The sequence below is a fragment of the Oryctolagus cuniculus genome, chromosome 8, assembly GCF_051225735.1.
Source record: "Oryctolagus cuniculus isolate XC-2025 breed Fujian yellow rabbit chromosome 8, ASM5122573v1, whole genome shotgun sequence".
NCBI classification, from domain to species: domain Eukaryota; kingdom Metazoa; phylum Chordata; class Mammalia; order Lagomorpha; family Leporidae; genus Oryctolagus; species Oryctolagus cuniculus.
Window position 1 is genome coordinate 54,733,590 of NC_142874.1, and position 16,515 is coordinate 54,750,104.

Sequence of the window (16,515 nt, forward strand, 5' to 3'; positions counted from 1 at the left end):
TAATAAATTCAGTTCCATAATCATGAATGCTGTTTTCTGTTAGAAATCAGTGGTTTTCCTGGACAAGGCCACACACTAAATATTTTGGGTGTTTTAGGCCATCTGATTTCTGTTGTAATTACTCCACTCTGCCTTTGTAGCGCTAAAGTAGTCGTATACAATGCTAAACAAAATGGTGTGGCTGTGTTCTAATAAAACTTTATTTACAAAAAGAAGCAACAGCTGCATTTGACCTCGGGTTATAAATAGCTGAGGCCCATTATATAGCCTTTTATTGGGAAGTATTCGTTTCATTTATCTTTTTTTTTTTTTTTTTGGTCCCTTTTTCCCCACATCCTCACCAGCATCTGTTGTTGGTAGATTTCTGAATGTGAGCCATTCTAACTGGGGTGAGGTGAAACCTCATTGTGGTTTTGATTTGCATTTCCCTGATTGCTAGTGATCTTGAACATTTTTTCATGTGTCTGTTGGCCATTTGGATTTCCTCTTGAAAAATGTCTATTGAGTCCTTGGCCCATCTCTTAAGTGGGTTGTTTGTTTTGATGTTGTGGAGTTTCTTGATCTCTTTGTAGATTCTTGTTATTAACCTTTATCTGTTGCAAAGTTTGCAAATATTTTTTCCCATTCTGTCAGTTGCCTCTTTACTTTCCTGTGTCTTTTGCAGTACAGAAACTTCTCAATTCGATGCAAATTTTCATTTATCTTAATAACTGTCATTCTTTCATGTCAAAGATTCATCTTGAGGTTTAATTAGAACAATCTTTCCCTGCTAGCTGGCACTGACAAACTTGAATATAGTTTTAATGAATATTGGAACGTTCTTTTACTTGTCCAGTAAGACCATGAAAATTGTCAGTAACTAAAAAGATAAAATTCAACCAAGAAAAAAGAGACCCCCTCGTGTCAAGCGCCAGGCAGCTTTATGAATATGCAATAATCTTATTGGCAAATGTTGAACACCACTCTTAAAAGAGACATAACTGCCACTTCTTCCATTCCCAGTGCTAAAACTTTATAATTTTACTTTCCTTCCTTCTTTGTTGGATTATTATAAGCTGAGATTTTGGCTTTGGTAGCCACAACGCCCTTTGTTGGTTGATGTAAAAAGTGACTTATCAGACAAGAAAGTCATTATTCAACCCTCTTTTTCTCTGTAGGGTTTATGTTGCAGAATCTCTCATTTCCAGCGCCGGAGAAGGACTGTTTTCGAAAGTGGCAGTGGGCCCCAATACCGCCATGTCTTTTTATAATGGAGTCCGAATTACACACCAAGAGGTGAGAGGGTGGGAGAGGAAGCTGACGAGATTGGCTGAGGGCTTTGTGCCAGATAGCACCCTTTACTTTCATATTCACCAGAAATATTAAGGAACAAATGGGTTGGCATTTCTATAAAATTGATTGGATAGTTTCCTCTTTTATTTTTTTCTTTTTGAGGCTTAATATTTTTTTACAAGTTCCATTGCTGTTTTATAGAAAGTGTGATGATGCCATAAATCAGGCAATAATTGCTTTGTGCTGGACCATACCCAGTGTCCGAAAAGAATCAAGCTCCAGTCAGACTGTGTGATAATTAATCTATGAGCTCGGGCAGGGTGCTGTGTAGGGGAAGCCCCTGCTTCTGATTGTGTGAGTCCATCCACTAGCCTACATCTTGTCAGGAGTAAGGGGTTCTAGTGCAAAAAAAAAAAAAAAAAAAAAGACTAAAATCAGAAAATTAAAGTGACACAAGCCTTGATACTATGTCCAACATATATGTGTTTTGGTTTTGTTTCTTCGCCTCCTAAGAGTCTGCTTAAAGGCAAAGTTCAGCTGGGGAGCCTCACCCTTATCTCACTTGGAGGAGTTTGGGACTTAAGCTTGTGTCTGGCACCCACATTGATGCCCCCGCTTTTGCACCAGCAGGGGAAATGCCCTGAGATAGTCACATTATTCTACATTCAGAGCAATTGCACAGCAAAAGATGGTGCTTTGCTCAAACTGGGCTGTGGCCAGGTAGCTGGGGTCCCTATAGAACAGTCCAGAAAGTCCCGGAAGTTCAACCTTTGAAAGTAGTTCTGGGAGTTCTGTGTGCATGCTGGCAATCAGCCACCTCTGCACACTTATTCCCTTTGAATAAATTTGCTTTTGGCTGGGAAAACAAAAAACAAAGTGAGTAACTCTGAGATAATGCTATGTTACAGGATTAGTGTCCCTTACCTGAAATGCCTGGGACCAGAAGTGTTCTGGGTTTCAGAATATTCCCATATACATATGAGGTGTCTTGGGGTAGGGCCCAGGTCCAAACAGCAAATTCATGTATGCTTCATATACACCTTACACACTTGCCTGAAGGTGTTTTATAGAACATCTTCAGTGCACCCACTCTGCAACCTGTCACATGCGGTGAGGTGTGGAATTTTCCATTTGTGGCATTGTGTTAGCACTAAACAGTTTAGCATTTGGGAGCATTTCAGATTTCAGGTTAGGGATGCTTAGCCTGAGTTTATTTATTTAAATATTTTACAGAAAGGAAACAGAAGCTTAAAGAGGTTAAGCAACTTGGCCAAGGTCACAAATCCAGTAACAAACAGTGCAGGCGCTCCCTGTGTGGTATTATAAAGATGAATGAAACTCCCTCCTGGCCCTCATGAAATTTAGATTCTATTGAGGAGATAGGAAAAATTCATTAACTGTCTTGAGCCATTTTGCATTGCTAGCAACAACAACAACAAATAAAAAACCACTGAGGCTCAGTAATTTACAAAGCAAAGAGGCTTATGACTCTGGTGGCTATAGGGGGCTGAACAACGTGGTACCTACATCCTGGTGATAGACTGTGGGCTGCACCACTCATGACAGAGAAATGGAAAGAGAACCAGCCACATACAAAAGGAGTCTCCCTTTAACAACCGTTCTCTCCAGAACTAGCCTGGGCCTGCGTGTCCTCCAAGAGCAAACCACCGCAGGGCCCGTTTAGGCCTTACCTCTTAAAGTTCCCAACACCTCAGCACCGCCACCCTGAACCCTCCGGGGAACCAACACATCCAGACCAAAGCAACAGCCATTAACAGTGTAAGGTGCATGAGACCAAGGGTCCCATCCTGACATGACGTGGCCGGGCTGGAATCGTAAGATCCGTGAGGATTCTGTTCACTCTTGACAACTGCTGGGTTGGACCCTGGTACCTAGAACAACATCTGACACGTGATCATCACTCAGTGAGTGCCCACTGAGTAACTGTCACATACAGATAAAGGCATGGTTGTGATGGAGAGGCAGGAGGGATGGTCCACCTCCAAGAGTGAGCAGTTCTGTACGAACATGCAGTCCTGTTGGCACCAGGAGGCTGTTGGGCCGGCATGCCCAGGTCCTGGGGGTGCTGGCTGGGAGTACTTTGGAGAGAGAAAGCCTCATGGTTGCCCTGCGGGTGGCGAATCCTGTTGTAGGTAGGAGAGTACACTGGTCCTCATCGGGGACTGTCTGATAGTCATGCTGATGGCCCACCTGGGGCACAGATGCAGGACGTCTTGCAGCCCCTTTGTTCCTGGTTCCACCGGATGCTCGCTCTTTGCCTCTTCTTTTGCCTCATTTTCTTTTCCCGCTTTTTTGTTTGCACATTTTTGCTGCCTCCCCCCCCCCCCGCAGGGAGGGGCCTCCTCTATATCCATGGAGTTGCTCATAGCTTCTTCAGCCACTCCAACCTGGGGCCTGGGGCATTCCTGGGCATGGCTGGGCACAGCATAGATGCTCCCAGCACGCCAGAGGGGCCCTGGAGAGCTGCAGGATGCAGCCTGGTTGATCACGAAGGCAAATTCAGTGTCAGGGCTGGAGGGGGGCAGAGTTGTAGCAAGGTCCCTGCTGGTGAGGGACATCACCACAATGGCTCCTCGGCCAGGCATTCAGGAAAAGAACAAGTGGCCTTTGTCTGCTTTTTAAGATTTTATTTATTTATTTATTTATTTGAAAGGCAGAGTTACAGAGAGGTGGGGGGAGGGGGGTCTTCCATCCATTGGTTCACTCCCCATTGGCTGCAACGACTGGAGCTGTGCAGATCTGAAGCCAGGAGCCAGGAGCTTCTTTGCGGTCTCCCACATGGGTGCAGAGGCCCACCCAAGGACTTGAACCATCTTTTACTGCTTTTCCAGGCCATAGCAGAGAGCTGGATCAAAAGTGGAACAGCTGGGACTCAAACTGGCACTCATATGGGGATGCTGGCACTGCAGGTGGTGGCTTTACCCGTTATGCCATAGCACTGGTCGGTCCCTTGTCTACTTTTAAGTCAGCTTATCTGGTAATACTTTTGTCTGTCTTTATAAGGGACATAAAACGTCAATCAATAGTAAACTGAACTGCCCATATATGTCATTTGCACCATCAGTATGTGGAGAACCACATTAATTTTTTTAAATTTATTTTATTTATTTATTTGAAAGGCAGAGTTAGAAAAAGAGAGGGAGAGACAGAAAAAGAGGGATCTTCCATCCACTGGCTCATTCCCCAAATGGATGCAATTGTCCAGGCTGGGCCAAACGGAAGCCGGGAGCCAAACTCTGTCCAGGTCTCCCGTGTAGGTGGCATGAGCTCAAGCAGTTAGGCCATCTTCCACTGCTTTCCCATGTGCAGTAGCAGGGAGCTGGATCAGAAGTGGAGCAGCTAGGATTTGAACCGGAGCCCATGTGGGATGCGGGCACCACAGGCGGAGGCTTTACCTGCTGCTCCACAATGCCAGCCCATATTAAGTTTTCCATGTCTTTGACACTAAGATTATGAAGTTGAAGGACATACGAGTTAGTGTCTCCAATGTTTTTGAGCCCCTGGGAGGAGGGACCTCTCGGACACTTGCTGTCTTCTTCTCTGCAGGTTGACAGCAGGGACTGGGCCCTTAATGGGAACACCCTCTCCCTCGATGAAGAAACGGTCATTGATGTGCCTGAGCCCTATAACCACGTATCCAAGTACTGTGCCTCCTTGGGACACAAGGCGAATCACTCCTTCACTCCAAACTGCGTCTATGATATGTAAGTATGACACCAGTGCTAGGGTAGCTCTGGGGCCACAGGGCCCTGAGGGGTGGGGGGTGTGGAAAAGATGTCTCCTGCCCCATCAGAACCACTGAGCGTCCTCCGCCTCATGCCACAGGGTGCTGACTCGAAGCTCAGAACCCAAACAGCCCCATTTCGCAGCCTTGGCAAGCTAAGAAATGCAAAGGGCTTCAAAGGGGAGAAATGCTATGGAAATTCCATACTGAGTGGCTGCTGTCTTTTTGGCTGCCTTCTTTGTCCATCAACTTTCTCATTCTGGAAAATTAAGCATAGTGTTATTGGGAATAATGGTAAAGCTCAAAGTTATTCTGCTCCTGGAGACAATTACAGAACTCTTTCATGATGTGAAAGCAGGGAGGAAAATCAAACCTAAGCCCAGGGCATGAGGTCTCAGTGTTGGAAGAGACTGGTCAAATCCGAGTCCCTATAGTTGGTAACCAAACAGAATGGCACATGCCGCAGTATAGATGAGACCTGAAAACATTACACATGGCAAAAGGATCCAGCTGCAGAGGGGACTTGTTGTGTGACTCCGTTTACAGGAAATGTCCACATAGGACATCTAAAGAGAGTGTAGATTCGTGCTTTCCTAGCACTGGAAGGGGGGCGATGAGAGGTGTCTGTTGATGGGTAGAGGGTTTCACTTTGGGGGGATTAGACTGTTGTAAGATTAGATCATGGGGATGGTGGCACAACTGTTGAATATTTAAGCACCATACTCTTGTCCATTTCACAAAGGTGAATGTATGATGTGTGACTTATGTCTTAAGGTGGTCGTTAAAAATATTAATAATCTGACTCCTACCCTCTGTTGGAGTTTGAGCCTTCTCTTCCATCTGCTCATTGAATCTCTGCTTGGAAACCTCCACAGGTTAGGGGGGATTGTTATTATCTGCAGAGGCAGCTGTCCCAGCAAATGAAACAGATATGAAATTAGCGTTGGCTCAGAGGACTAGCAAGTTCTTTATAGTAAGCCCAAATGACATCCAGCTCTCAACACTGATTGTGTCCCTTTCTCTCCTGTCCCCTGTGTCAACCTGTCTTCTACAAGGTAGCCCTCCAAGTAGTTGAGTAGTTTTCATGTGCTCCCTGGATGTTCTCATTCCAAAGCCAAGCATCTCTGGCTGTTCTCGAAAGCATACAGCTGGGACTTTGTACCATCGCCATCTTTCTCCTTAGCTTGGCCGGAGGATGCCAATAATGCCTGGGAGCTGATGAGCTGTGCGCAACCCTCTCTGTGCAGCTATAGCTTGCGGCCCTCAGTCATCCCACTTGTTAGCATAGGCAAGAGCAGATCGTGTGCACCTCATCTGGAGGAAAATTGCCAGGATTTGGAGGTTCCTCAAGAATGTTGCTTCTCGCGTCTCTGAGATGGCTGAAAAAATCATCTGGCAGCGCCTTGCTCTGCTTGGCAGCCAGTAACGAGCACTGGAGCTGCATCTTCTGTTTAAAGGGCAAAGGACATGTGTCATGTGGAGTGAAACTGACACGGTTACTAACCCCAAGGCGCCCATGGCCAATGTGGATAAGGCCAGAGCATCATTCCAAGCTGTGCTCAGCTTAACAGCAACCTTTTTAAAGCAGTAGTAACTAAACAGCATTATTGCTGCTTACGCTGCTCCAGCCAGTTCTGTGATTTCATTGCAAGGACACGATCTTTCTCACCAAAAGAAAAAGACCATGGGACCCAAGAGAAGGTCCCATTATGCAAAATTACATCCCTGTACTCAGGAGGTCTTGATTTTGTTGCTTTCTTTGTTTGCAAGTTCAGTGTGACCAAATATTAGTCATTTGAGATCATGGAAAGACTACATGAACAACAGCCAAATACCAATTCATGACATTCGCTTCTGAAATCATTGGCATTGTTATATGTGCTTTAACCTAAAGCAATACTCTGTAAGCTGTTTTATGAGGCTACTTCAAAATGTTCACAGGATTAAAAGATAAGCTTGTTTTGTCCAAACAATTTTGAAATCTATGTGTAGTTTTTTTCCTAATATACATTTTTTAAATTTTTTTTAAAAGATTTATTTTATTTATTTGAAAGACAGGGTTATGAGAGAGGTAGAGACAGAGAGAGAGAGGTCTTCCATCCGCTGGTTCACTCTCCATGTGGCCACAACAGCCAGAGCTGAGCTCATCTGAAGCCAGTAGCTTCCCCCATATCTCCCACATAGGTGCCAGGGAGATTGGGCCATCTTCTACTGCTTTGCCAGGCACATTAGCAGGGAGCTAGATTGGGAGTGGAGCAGCCGGGACTCAAACTGGCACCCACATGGGATGCCGGCACTGCAGGCTGGAGCTTTAACCTGCTATGCCACAGCACCAGCCCCCAATATACATTTTCTATGCGCTCTTCCAGACCACTTCGTATTCATGAGTTTCAAAATATTTTGCACCAAAATAAACATATCTTCAATTCTATTTTCCATGAACTTTTTGAAATACCCTCAAAACTGTGGTCTTGTGCAAAATGTCACATGGGACATCCGGGAGCTAATTTCCCAGCTGTGCGTGTGGGTGAGGGGCTGGCAAGGAGCCAAGCCCCTTGGCACGGAGGTTTGACTCTGCGGCTGACCGTGCAGCTCGCATTCACTGAGCACCGCTAGCAGGTGCCCTGCCCACTGTGAGTCCTGCGTTGCCTCATTCACTCCTCCCTACCCCTCCTGAGGCCACTGCCCCATCTTCCCAGATCCCAGGCGAGAAAACACTGGCCTCCTAAGCACTCTGCCTAAGTGCTCTTAGCCATTGCTGTGCCTTGGTGCCTTCTTCAAGAACCAGCACTTGAAACTGAGTTCGCTCTTTTCAGCCTGCCCATTATCTACCCTCCGAAAATAATGACAATGAGCAAGAAAATGAAAATATGAGGGAATCCTCAGAGAAGACTTAGGCCCAGAAATTCAACACAGGACTATTTTCAATGTTTTGGAAGGCTACCCAGAGCTCTGTTTCAGGAGTGCTATTTTTTATACTGCACTAAAAATATGGTGTAAATTGTGATGAGATATTTTAATTTAAAGACAAAGAGTTGTAATTTTAATGAGGAATTCCTGAGTCCCTGGGTCAGGCATCTCCTTTGCAATGGAGCACAGCCTGGTCATTCTGTACACTTGCACACTCTCACACACACACTTGTGTGCTCACACACATGCATGTTCACACACTCATGCATACGCACACATTCTGACACATGTATGTGTTCACACACTTGCATGCTCACACTCTCACAGACGTCTACACACAGACATGCTCACATATGTGCATATTCACATACTCATGCAAACATGTTGACACATGCATGCTCACACGCATGTAAGCTTACACACATGCACACTCACACTCATACACATGCTCACACACATAGTGATGAGCGCTAGCTAAGTCCTCACTTTGTACTGGGCGCCATATGAAGTGCTTGCCATTTGTGACCCCATCTTTCACCCCAGAGATGCTGTACAGTAAGTATTACCAGGATCTTGCAGGTGACAACAGTGTGATTCAGATACAAGGCAGGCTGCCCAAGAGCACACAGTTCTCATGTGTAGAACCAGCACTCACCCCACAGTCATCTGACCCCAAGTTAAGTGACTTTCCAGGAAACATGAAACCAAAGTAAGATGGACAGAGCACCCCGTGTGGCACTGAGTAGAGGCTGTTCCTTTGCATACTGTATGGTAAAACGTGTCTGGGAGCCACAGACACACTCCCTGCCGCTCCACGTCAGGGCCCGGAACTGACCTTCTGGTTCAAAAGGTGATTGGAAATGAAAGAGATGTATTTGACCAGATGCATACAAAGCCAAGCTGGTTCCTTTCCATCTCAGCATCTGCGGGTGAGCTCAGTCTATTTTTACCAGCCTCTCCTGTGGGGGGCTGTGCTGGGGACTGGGGCTGGCTGGGAGCCTTTGGCAGCAGCTGACATTGGTCATGGCCTTGACCCCACTTCTGTTTCTGCGAGAGGGTTTGTTACAGGGATGAGACACTGCTCCCTTTGCAGGGTGCTTCCCGGGGAAATGCTAAAAAAGCAGATTGGCAGAGAAGTGCAGACCTGCCTCTTGGAAAGAAATCATCTGCTTTTATGCATCCTCTATGTAGATGGGGGGAAAGATGGGATTTTTTGTTTTGAAGATCCAAAAGCTGGGATTTTAGGAAGAAGCAGGGTTGTTTCAGTCCTAAGACACCAGCAAAGCCTTCACCCCAAGGTACAGCCAGGTAAGCTGATGCTACCAGCCATGTTAGCATCTGCTGCCAGCCAGAAGAGCTGAAATGTTGATGGGATCACTGGCTCTGATTTTCTAATTAAGGAGAGATGTTTGTGGTTGACCCTGGTTGCTGGTTTTACAAAATACAGAGTGCCGTGTGTGCTCAAAAACATAGAGCAGTGCTTTTCAAACTTGAACATGCCAGTGCATCACCTGGGAGTGTGGTTACAATGCAGGCTGCAACCCCGTGGGCCTAGAGTAGGGCTGGGGGGCTCTGCGTCCCACCAGGTCCCGGGGGAGCGGAAGCTAGCTGCCCTGCGGACCGCACTTTGCATCCACACCTGTGGCGGCCAGGGAGGAGCACGTAGGTGATTGCCTTCTGCCCCAGCCTGGCCCCAGGAATGATCATGTGCCTCTTCCTGCTCAGGTTTGTCCACCCCCGCTTTGGGCCCATCAAATGCATCCGCACCCTGCGAGCGGTGGAGGCTGACGAGGAGCTCACGGTCGCCTACGGCTATGACCACAGTCCCCCTGGCAAGAGTGGGCCTGAAGCCCCCGAGTGGTACCAGGTGGAGCTAAAAGCCTTCCAGGCCACCCAGCAAAAGTGAAAGGCCTGGTCCCGGGGGTCCAGAGACCTGGCACAAGAAACTTGGATCTATGCACTACGATTCTCCGACAATGGGACAGCCAGGGACTGCTCGTGCTGCACCATCACATCCTCTCGGGCTGCGTTAGCAGCGACGCTCTCGCACACTAACTAGGTCTGACTGCATTACTCATACCAGATTTAAAATTAGCTAGCCTTGCAGCAACATCCTACTGAGAGGTTTCGTGGAGCACTCGACCTACGACGGCGTGACGTTCGGTGGTGGTTCGGGTCTAAATCTGTCCCAAATTCAGAGATGCCAAATGATCAGACTGAAAACGGGAGATGGGGCTTTTCGGTCATGTGTCATCAGTGGTTTTTTTTTTTTTTTTCCCTCCGGCCAATGCAGATTGCATTCTCACACTTGCATCTGCGCCGTGTGGGAAATAGAGAATGATTACATCTGTATTCTCTAAATGTAGTATAATTTGCCTTCTAACCTTTGATCTGTATCTTGCAATAGACTGGCTTTGTTTTTTTCCTAGTACACAGAAGCCCTCTTTTTGGGTCATTTCAATTCTCAGTCCTGTTCCCTGTCTTAGCTATCCTCCCGGATGGATGATGAGAGAAACCTTCCAAACAGATTTTGTGTCACTGGGAGTGCGTAGGTCTTTCTGGCTCTTTGTTTCATTATTACACCCTAATATAAAGTACTGGCTCATAGAGCCGGGAGTTGTTATTATAGAATTATTATTCTCGCATGTAAACAAAGATATCTTTGCTTTAAGATGTGGGAAGAAATGAATTTACTTTGTTTGCATTAAGTTATGGGAGAGTTGTAATATATACTTTAAGAAAGAAGAGAGGACTATTAGTATTTCTAAGCAGTAACTGTGGCAATTTTGCAATATCTTCAATAGTGTTAGTCATTTTTTTTCTCCTTGGGGACACATTAAATGTACATAACATAGCGCAGTCTGGCTTGTGGCACAGTGCATTGAACTCAAAAGTCAAATAGCAAACTTGAGTTCTAACACAGAATTCAAACAACAAGTTTTAAATCAATACTGTTAAGGCAGACATACTGATCTCTAGGTACAAATCAAACCTTACTCTTGCTCATTGTAATTTCAAAACTGACTTGCTTCAAAGCATTATAAACTGAGAGTTAGCACCTGTGTAGTTGACAGCAGCAGTATCAATAGCCTTTCAGCCATCTTTGCAAGCCATGTGTAATCACAACTGCAGAAATAAGGAGAAAACCCTTGTTTTTTAGTTTAGCACATTAGATTGATAACATAGCTGGGATGGCTCTGAATGAATCCGGAACACTTGGTTTTCAATAAGCAGTGCACCACATGCCACCGATTTGGAACTGCGTCTTCTTTAGATGCTGCGATGAGGTCGCAGGAAGGGCTTGCTCTGACCTGCAGCCGTCAGCAGTGGCCATCTGTCGCCCCCAGTCGGTTTGGCCTTGAAAGCAGAAGCCTTCCAAGCTGTAGCCCACAGTGAGCTCCTGCTGATGGGAGAAATATGGCTGGGAGCAGTGGAGGAATCAGGAGACAGGGAAAAGAGTTTGCTAGCTCTTGTCGGTAAGACAGTGCTCTTAGGAAGCCTTTAATAGAAGAGCGTGATCCAGGGCAGCCGGCAACTTGGAGTTCAGGTATCCCAGGGGTGGGGAAAAGGGTTGCGGCCTGCAGGGTTCACCCCTCAAGGCAGTGACCGAGCGGTCCATCTGGTCTTTTCAAGGCCAGGCTTCCTGGACGCCCGGCTGTGTGCTTTGGAGCTAGGTGGTGGGGGATTCGGGGAGATCCAGCTGGATTCCTGTTTGGATGCTTAAGCTGATGGTTCACAGTACAAGAGGGAGTCTTCATGGCTTCCAGGAAGGGCTCCTGCAAAAGGAACTGCATGGGGTTTTTAGCTCAAAGGCAGCAGGGTAGGATCGCTTCTATTCTGTAGAAAGAGATTGTTCTGTAATCTGTGGCAGACGGACGGAGTCTCTGGACTTGGATTCTGATAGGTGTTTTTATTTAAAGGTATCCCAAAGTGAGTGACAGGAGGGAAGTAGGCCCAGTCAGGGGGGCCTCAGAGCCAGGCCAGGGAGAGAGGTCGGAGAGAGCGGGGTGCAGGTTAGACCTGTGACACAGCTGTCTGTGGTCTCCCATGGTCACGGCCATGCTGGGATATAATTTCTGTCCCAGAAGGGTACTCTAGTGATCCCCTTGAAATGCAATTAGAACAAAATTTTTGGATCAAAGGGATTGAAGATGGTTAGGAGTCCCGAAGTAAACTGATCAATTCTTCCAATTACATATTGAGTGAAAACACTCAGCTTACAACCAGGCCATGTGTCTATGACCTCCAGGTAATTTGGAGGCAAGAGGACACCCACGCTGAGCCTCTCTCTGACTTTCTGCCTGATTCTCCACACTTCCTGCTCGCCTTTTCCCAGCCCCGGCTCTTTCTTCTTCTCTCTCCTCCCACACAAGGAAGCCTAAGTTTCTAGGTGGAACCCCAGCCCAGCCAGACTCCCCCATTCCCAACTCTCCAGGCAAGTTGCTCTCCTCTCTTGTGGTCTGTGTCTCCAGCACTCGCTCGTTCTCTCTCTCTCTTCCTCTCTCTTCCAGACCCTTCTGTGCGAACCTTCCTCCAGTTGCTCTCTACCCCTGAGTGATGCTGTCACACCTGCTGTCCCCCACCACACCTCCCTTCATGCACACACACTCCGCTTTGCACAGGTGGGAATTGAGGGGCCCTGAGATCCGCTGTGTTGTGCAAGTAGGGAAAGAAGTGGAGAGGGCCAGGGTTTCAGAAGGAGTTGACTGCTGGGGAAAGACCAGTGTAGTCCTTGTTTGAACCAAAGTGTGAGTGGAACAGCCTCAGAATGACGTGCTTTTCACCCACTGTAGCAGGAGCTGTGTCAGGAAGCAGCTGACTCTGCATCCGGGTCACCGCAGGGATGTGCAGGAGCCCACGTGGCGGGGAGTGGAGACGTGAGTCTATGCACTCCTAAACAACAGCATTGTCCTGGAGATTCACTCAGAGCTGTCTCAGTCCAATCCTGCATGACTAGATCTTCCCGTAGCATCTTTTCTAGAACGAACTACTATCTCATGGTAGAGTTAGGACTAGGACGTAGCCTGGAGGAGCATGTCCCAGCTGGACATTGAATGGACTCACAAACGCCACAGGAGGACTGAATGTCCAACTCACAGGAAGGACGAGATGCAAAGGCCACAGAGGAGGAGGACTTGGGTTTTGTAGGACCTACTCTTGTTTCAATCCGCTTCACCCCCACAGCCCAACCTGAGCGACCAGGAAGGAAATTTGTTTTCACGACCTCTCTGAACCTGCCTGGGACTGTAGTTAAAGCTATTGGCCCTGGGGTTCTTCATTCTTGAAAATCGATTTCCTTCTCTCCAACAACCCAAAAAGACCAAGAAGACCACACGTCGCCATGCACAGCGTGGAAAAGTGACGATCCAAATCTCCTTCATTGTGAACAGCGAGCTACAGGGTTATCTTGGGGAGACAGTACTGACGCTTTTAGTAACTTTCATGGAATATACAGAAATTTCAATCGCTCATCTCGAAATGCATTTAAAATCTTCCAAGAGGGTAGAGGTACAGTTTTCCATTTTTTGGGTTTAAAACAGTTGCCTCGAGTTTCTGTCTTAAGAGTAGTGATTTAATAGACTCGTGACATCTTTTGTTTTAGAAAAACAAGCAAAACTACGTTGCAAGACTGATAGTTGTAATGTTTATTTGCCACAGATCAAAGGTTCACAAAATCTATTAAAATTGCAACCACTTGAGGTACCTCGATAGTTTTTTGTTTGTTTGTTTTTTTCTTTGAAGTTTCAGGAATTTGGAGGCTTTTTTACTTTAAAAATACTAAATTTCAATAATTTCCTTTTGCCAAATGTGTGCATACATACTCAAAGCAATGAAACTCTCTCAAGCCATATGACCACAGGGGTGGAAGCCCTTTTCGCAAATTTTAATGTGTTTGTATGTAAATAGATGTTTGTATGAAATATTTTCTTGGTAGAATGACTATATTTAAATGAAGCTGAATTACTCCAGTGCTATTTAAACAGATTACACAAATTTTGGTGAGAATTCTAGGAGTCTATTGAGATACAATGCAGATCAATTTTGACTTTTAGAAATCAAAAGCCTACAAATCACTCCGACCCGAGGCAGCGCCCCCAGGCGGTTGCCCCGAGGTGTGGAGCGAGCTCGTGGGCTTCCCCAGTGCCTCCGCCGCTTCCTGGTGGTAAGTTAGGTGCTAACGGAGGTGTGTTCACCTTTTAGTGACATCCCTGCGGGCCCCCGAGGGGCCCCAGAGTGAGTCAGAGGCATTAGAGACGCTGGTGCAGTTCCCCGGAGCACAATTTCTTTTCAGGGCAGCAGAATCAGAAGCCAGACTCGGCCGTGGGAGCCTTGGAGCTGGGGTTCCCGGCGGCCACCCTCACTGCCTAGCCACACACGTCAGGGAGGCTGCCCTCAGTGGAGCTGGGGCTCAGACCCCAGGGTGGGACTTCGCGGCTTTGCCAGCGCTGGCTGCCTGCCCGAGAGGCGAGGCAGCGGCAGGCGCCGGCTGGGGGCCGGTTTCTCAGCACAGCCCACTCACTCCCTGTCTGGGCTCTGGAAGACTATGCACCTGAGCACCCGACTTCCAACCAGACAGAGAGACGGCCTTGGTCCTGCGCACCCTCGCTTCCTCTGTGACTTCACACACAGCTCTTAGAAGTCGTTTCAGGAGCAAAACCATTCACATCCCTAGGACATACCTCCCGACTCTCCTAACTCTTAGGTTACAGGGGAAAAAAAAAAAAAAAAAAAAACTCCTTTCAAGGATGTCAACTTGCGTGGTTGTTTTTTTTTTTTTTTTTTCCCACTTTGGTCCTAGATATAATGAAATGATAAATATTATGACAAATTTTCACTGTGTATACTAGCAATATGAACACACACACCAGTGTATCTTAACATATCGACTGGGTTACATTTTGGGTCACTGTACTTCACCTTGATTCCTGTTTTGGGAAACCACAGGGACCCCGTCATGCCTGCTTACAGGAGAATGTCATGTCTGTGATTCTGAGCTCCCTACTTCAGAAGTTTCTCCTCCTGGGTTTTCTATGTTCTCTTTCTATCTGGAAATGCACTTACAAGGTTGTGAGGTGTGGTTAAGGAGTGGCAGCCAGGGGATGCTTTCAGCATTATTGCAACCCAAAGTTAACCCCACGACAGTTAAGGAGCATTTTTGGTCTTTTGTGGAATTTGAACTAAATCTATGAGCCTTATTCAATATCTATAATTTTATGATTTTTTTAAATTATGGGAAATTAATGGAAGATGTTTACATGAATACTGTTTGCCCTTACTGTGTTATGAATGAGTTTTTTGTAGTGTGTCTGGGTGCATGTGCAAGAGAGTAGGAAAAATGTTTCTGAAACAAAACTTGACAAATATTTGTAATGAAAAGTAAATTTAAAGATTGCTATAATTGCGCTATAGAAACAATGCAAGTATTAAACAAAATATACAATCATCTGTCGTTGTCTTCCTTTGGTCATCTAGGGCAGAAAAGCAGTAATAGTTTTCTGGTCATATGTCCCCTCATACATTTAAATTATTAAGCAAACTTCACATTGCAATAATTTAAAAATATTGGCCATCTACCACATTCAGTGCAGTCTAGTAAGAGTGAGGAGGAGAGAGGACTGTTTGGAGCTTGCTGTATATTTGGCGTGACTCCGCATACAGCCATCTATCCAGAGCGATTGGCCACCCTAGGTGTCTGATAGAATTCATACACACGTTAAGGGTGTTGCGTGTGAAGGGGATGGTCAGGGACACTCCCTGGGCTTGGAGGAGATAGAGGCAGCTTGTGAGGCACCCTGCGATGAAACTGGGCTCAGGGGCCAGGAGCCTCCCATTTCTGCCCAAATCACCGTCAGTGTTCCCAAAGCCCACTCTGCCACATTCCCAAGGCATAAAAGCCCAAGTCAAAGGGAGGCCAACAATGCTTCCCTGTCACAGGGACCTTCTGCTAAAGGCCCCAAGCTGTTCACTCCTTTATTTAAAAACAAACAAACAAAATATGATTTATTTATTTGAGTTACAGATTACAGAGAGAGAAGAAGTGACAGAAGGATATCTTCCATCCACTGGTTTACTCCCCAAATGTCTACAGAGAAAAAGAGATTTTTCTTTCTGTTTGCAATGGCCAGGGGCTAGACCAGGCCAAAGCCAAGAGCCTGGAACTCCATCCGGGTCTCCCACGTGGGTGCGGGAGTCCAAGCACCTGGGCCATCTTGTTCTGCTTTTCCCGGGCACATTAGCAGGGATCTGGATCAGAAGTGGAGCAACCGGGACTCGCTCGAGCTGGTACCCTCAGGGGATGCCAGCACCACAGGCCGAGTCTTGCCGCACTGTGCTGCACCAGGCCAAGGATTTTGTTTTGCTTATTTTCTTCACAGAAGAAGGAAGTTTAGTGTCTTCAAATAAATTAATGATTTTTAAAATTCAAAAACCAATTTACAGAAATTCCCAGAGTGATTTGTGAAGGGCATTCTTCAAAGACACAATTACCTGGGGTTCCCCAGGCAACTTGAAGTGATTTAGAATATCCGTGTCATCTCCTCAGCCGCTCCAGGGTCCGGGCACTGCTAGCACCGTGCGACAGTGGGAGT

At 46.5% G+C, this 16,515-nt stretch overlaps 1 protein-coding gene across 1 annotated transcript in view; it reads left to right on the forward strand.

Annotated features, from left to right (window-relative positions):
• The window catches only part of SETD7 (SET domain containing 7, histone lysine methyltransferase), a 48,963-nt gene extending 33,592 nt beyond the window's left edge, over positions 1-15,371 (forward strand). The window contains exons 7-9 of the mRNA XM_017347335.4: positions 1,158-1,275; positions 4,840-4,997; positions 9,653-15,371. Of these exons, the coding sequence (XP_017202824.2) occupies positions 1,158-1,275; positions 4,840-4,997; positions 9,653-9,833 (457 nt within the window). The 3' untranslated portion in view covers positions 9,834-15,371. The remainder of the gene's footprint in view (positions 1-1,157; positions 1,276-4,839; positions 4,998-9,652) is intronic.
• The last annotated feature ends 1,144 nt before the right edge of the window (positions 15,372-16,515 follow it).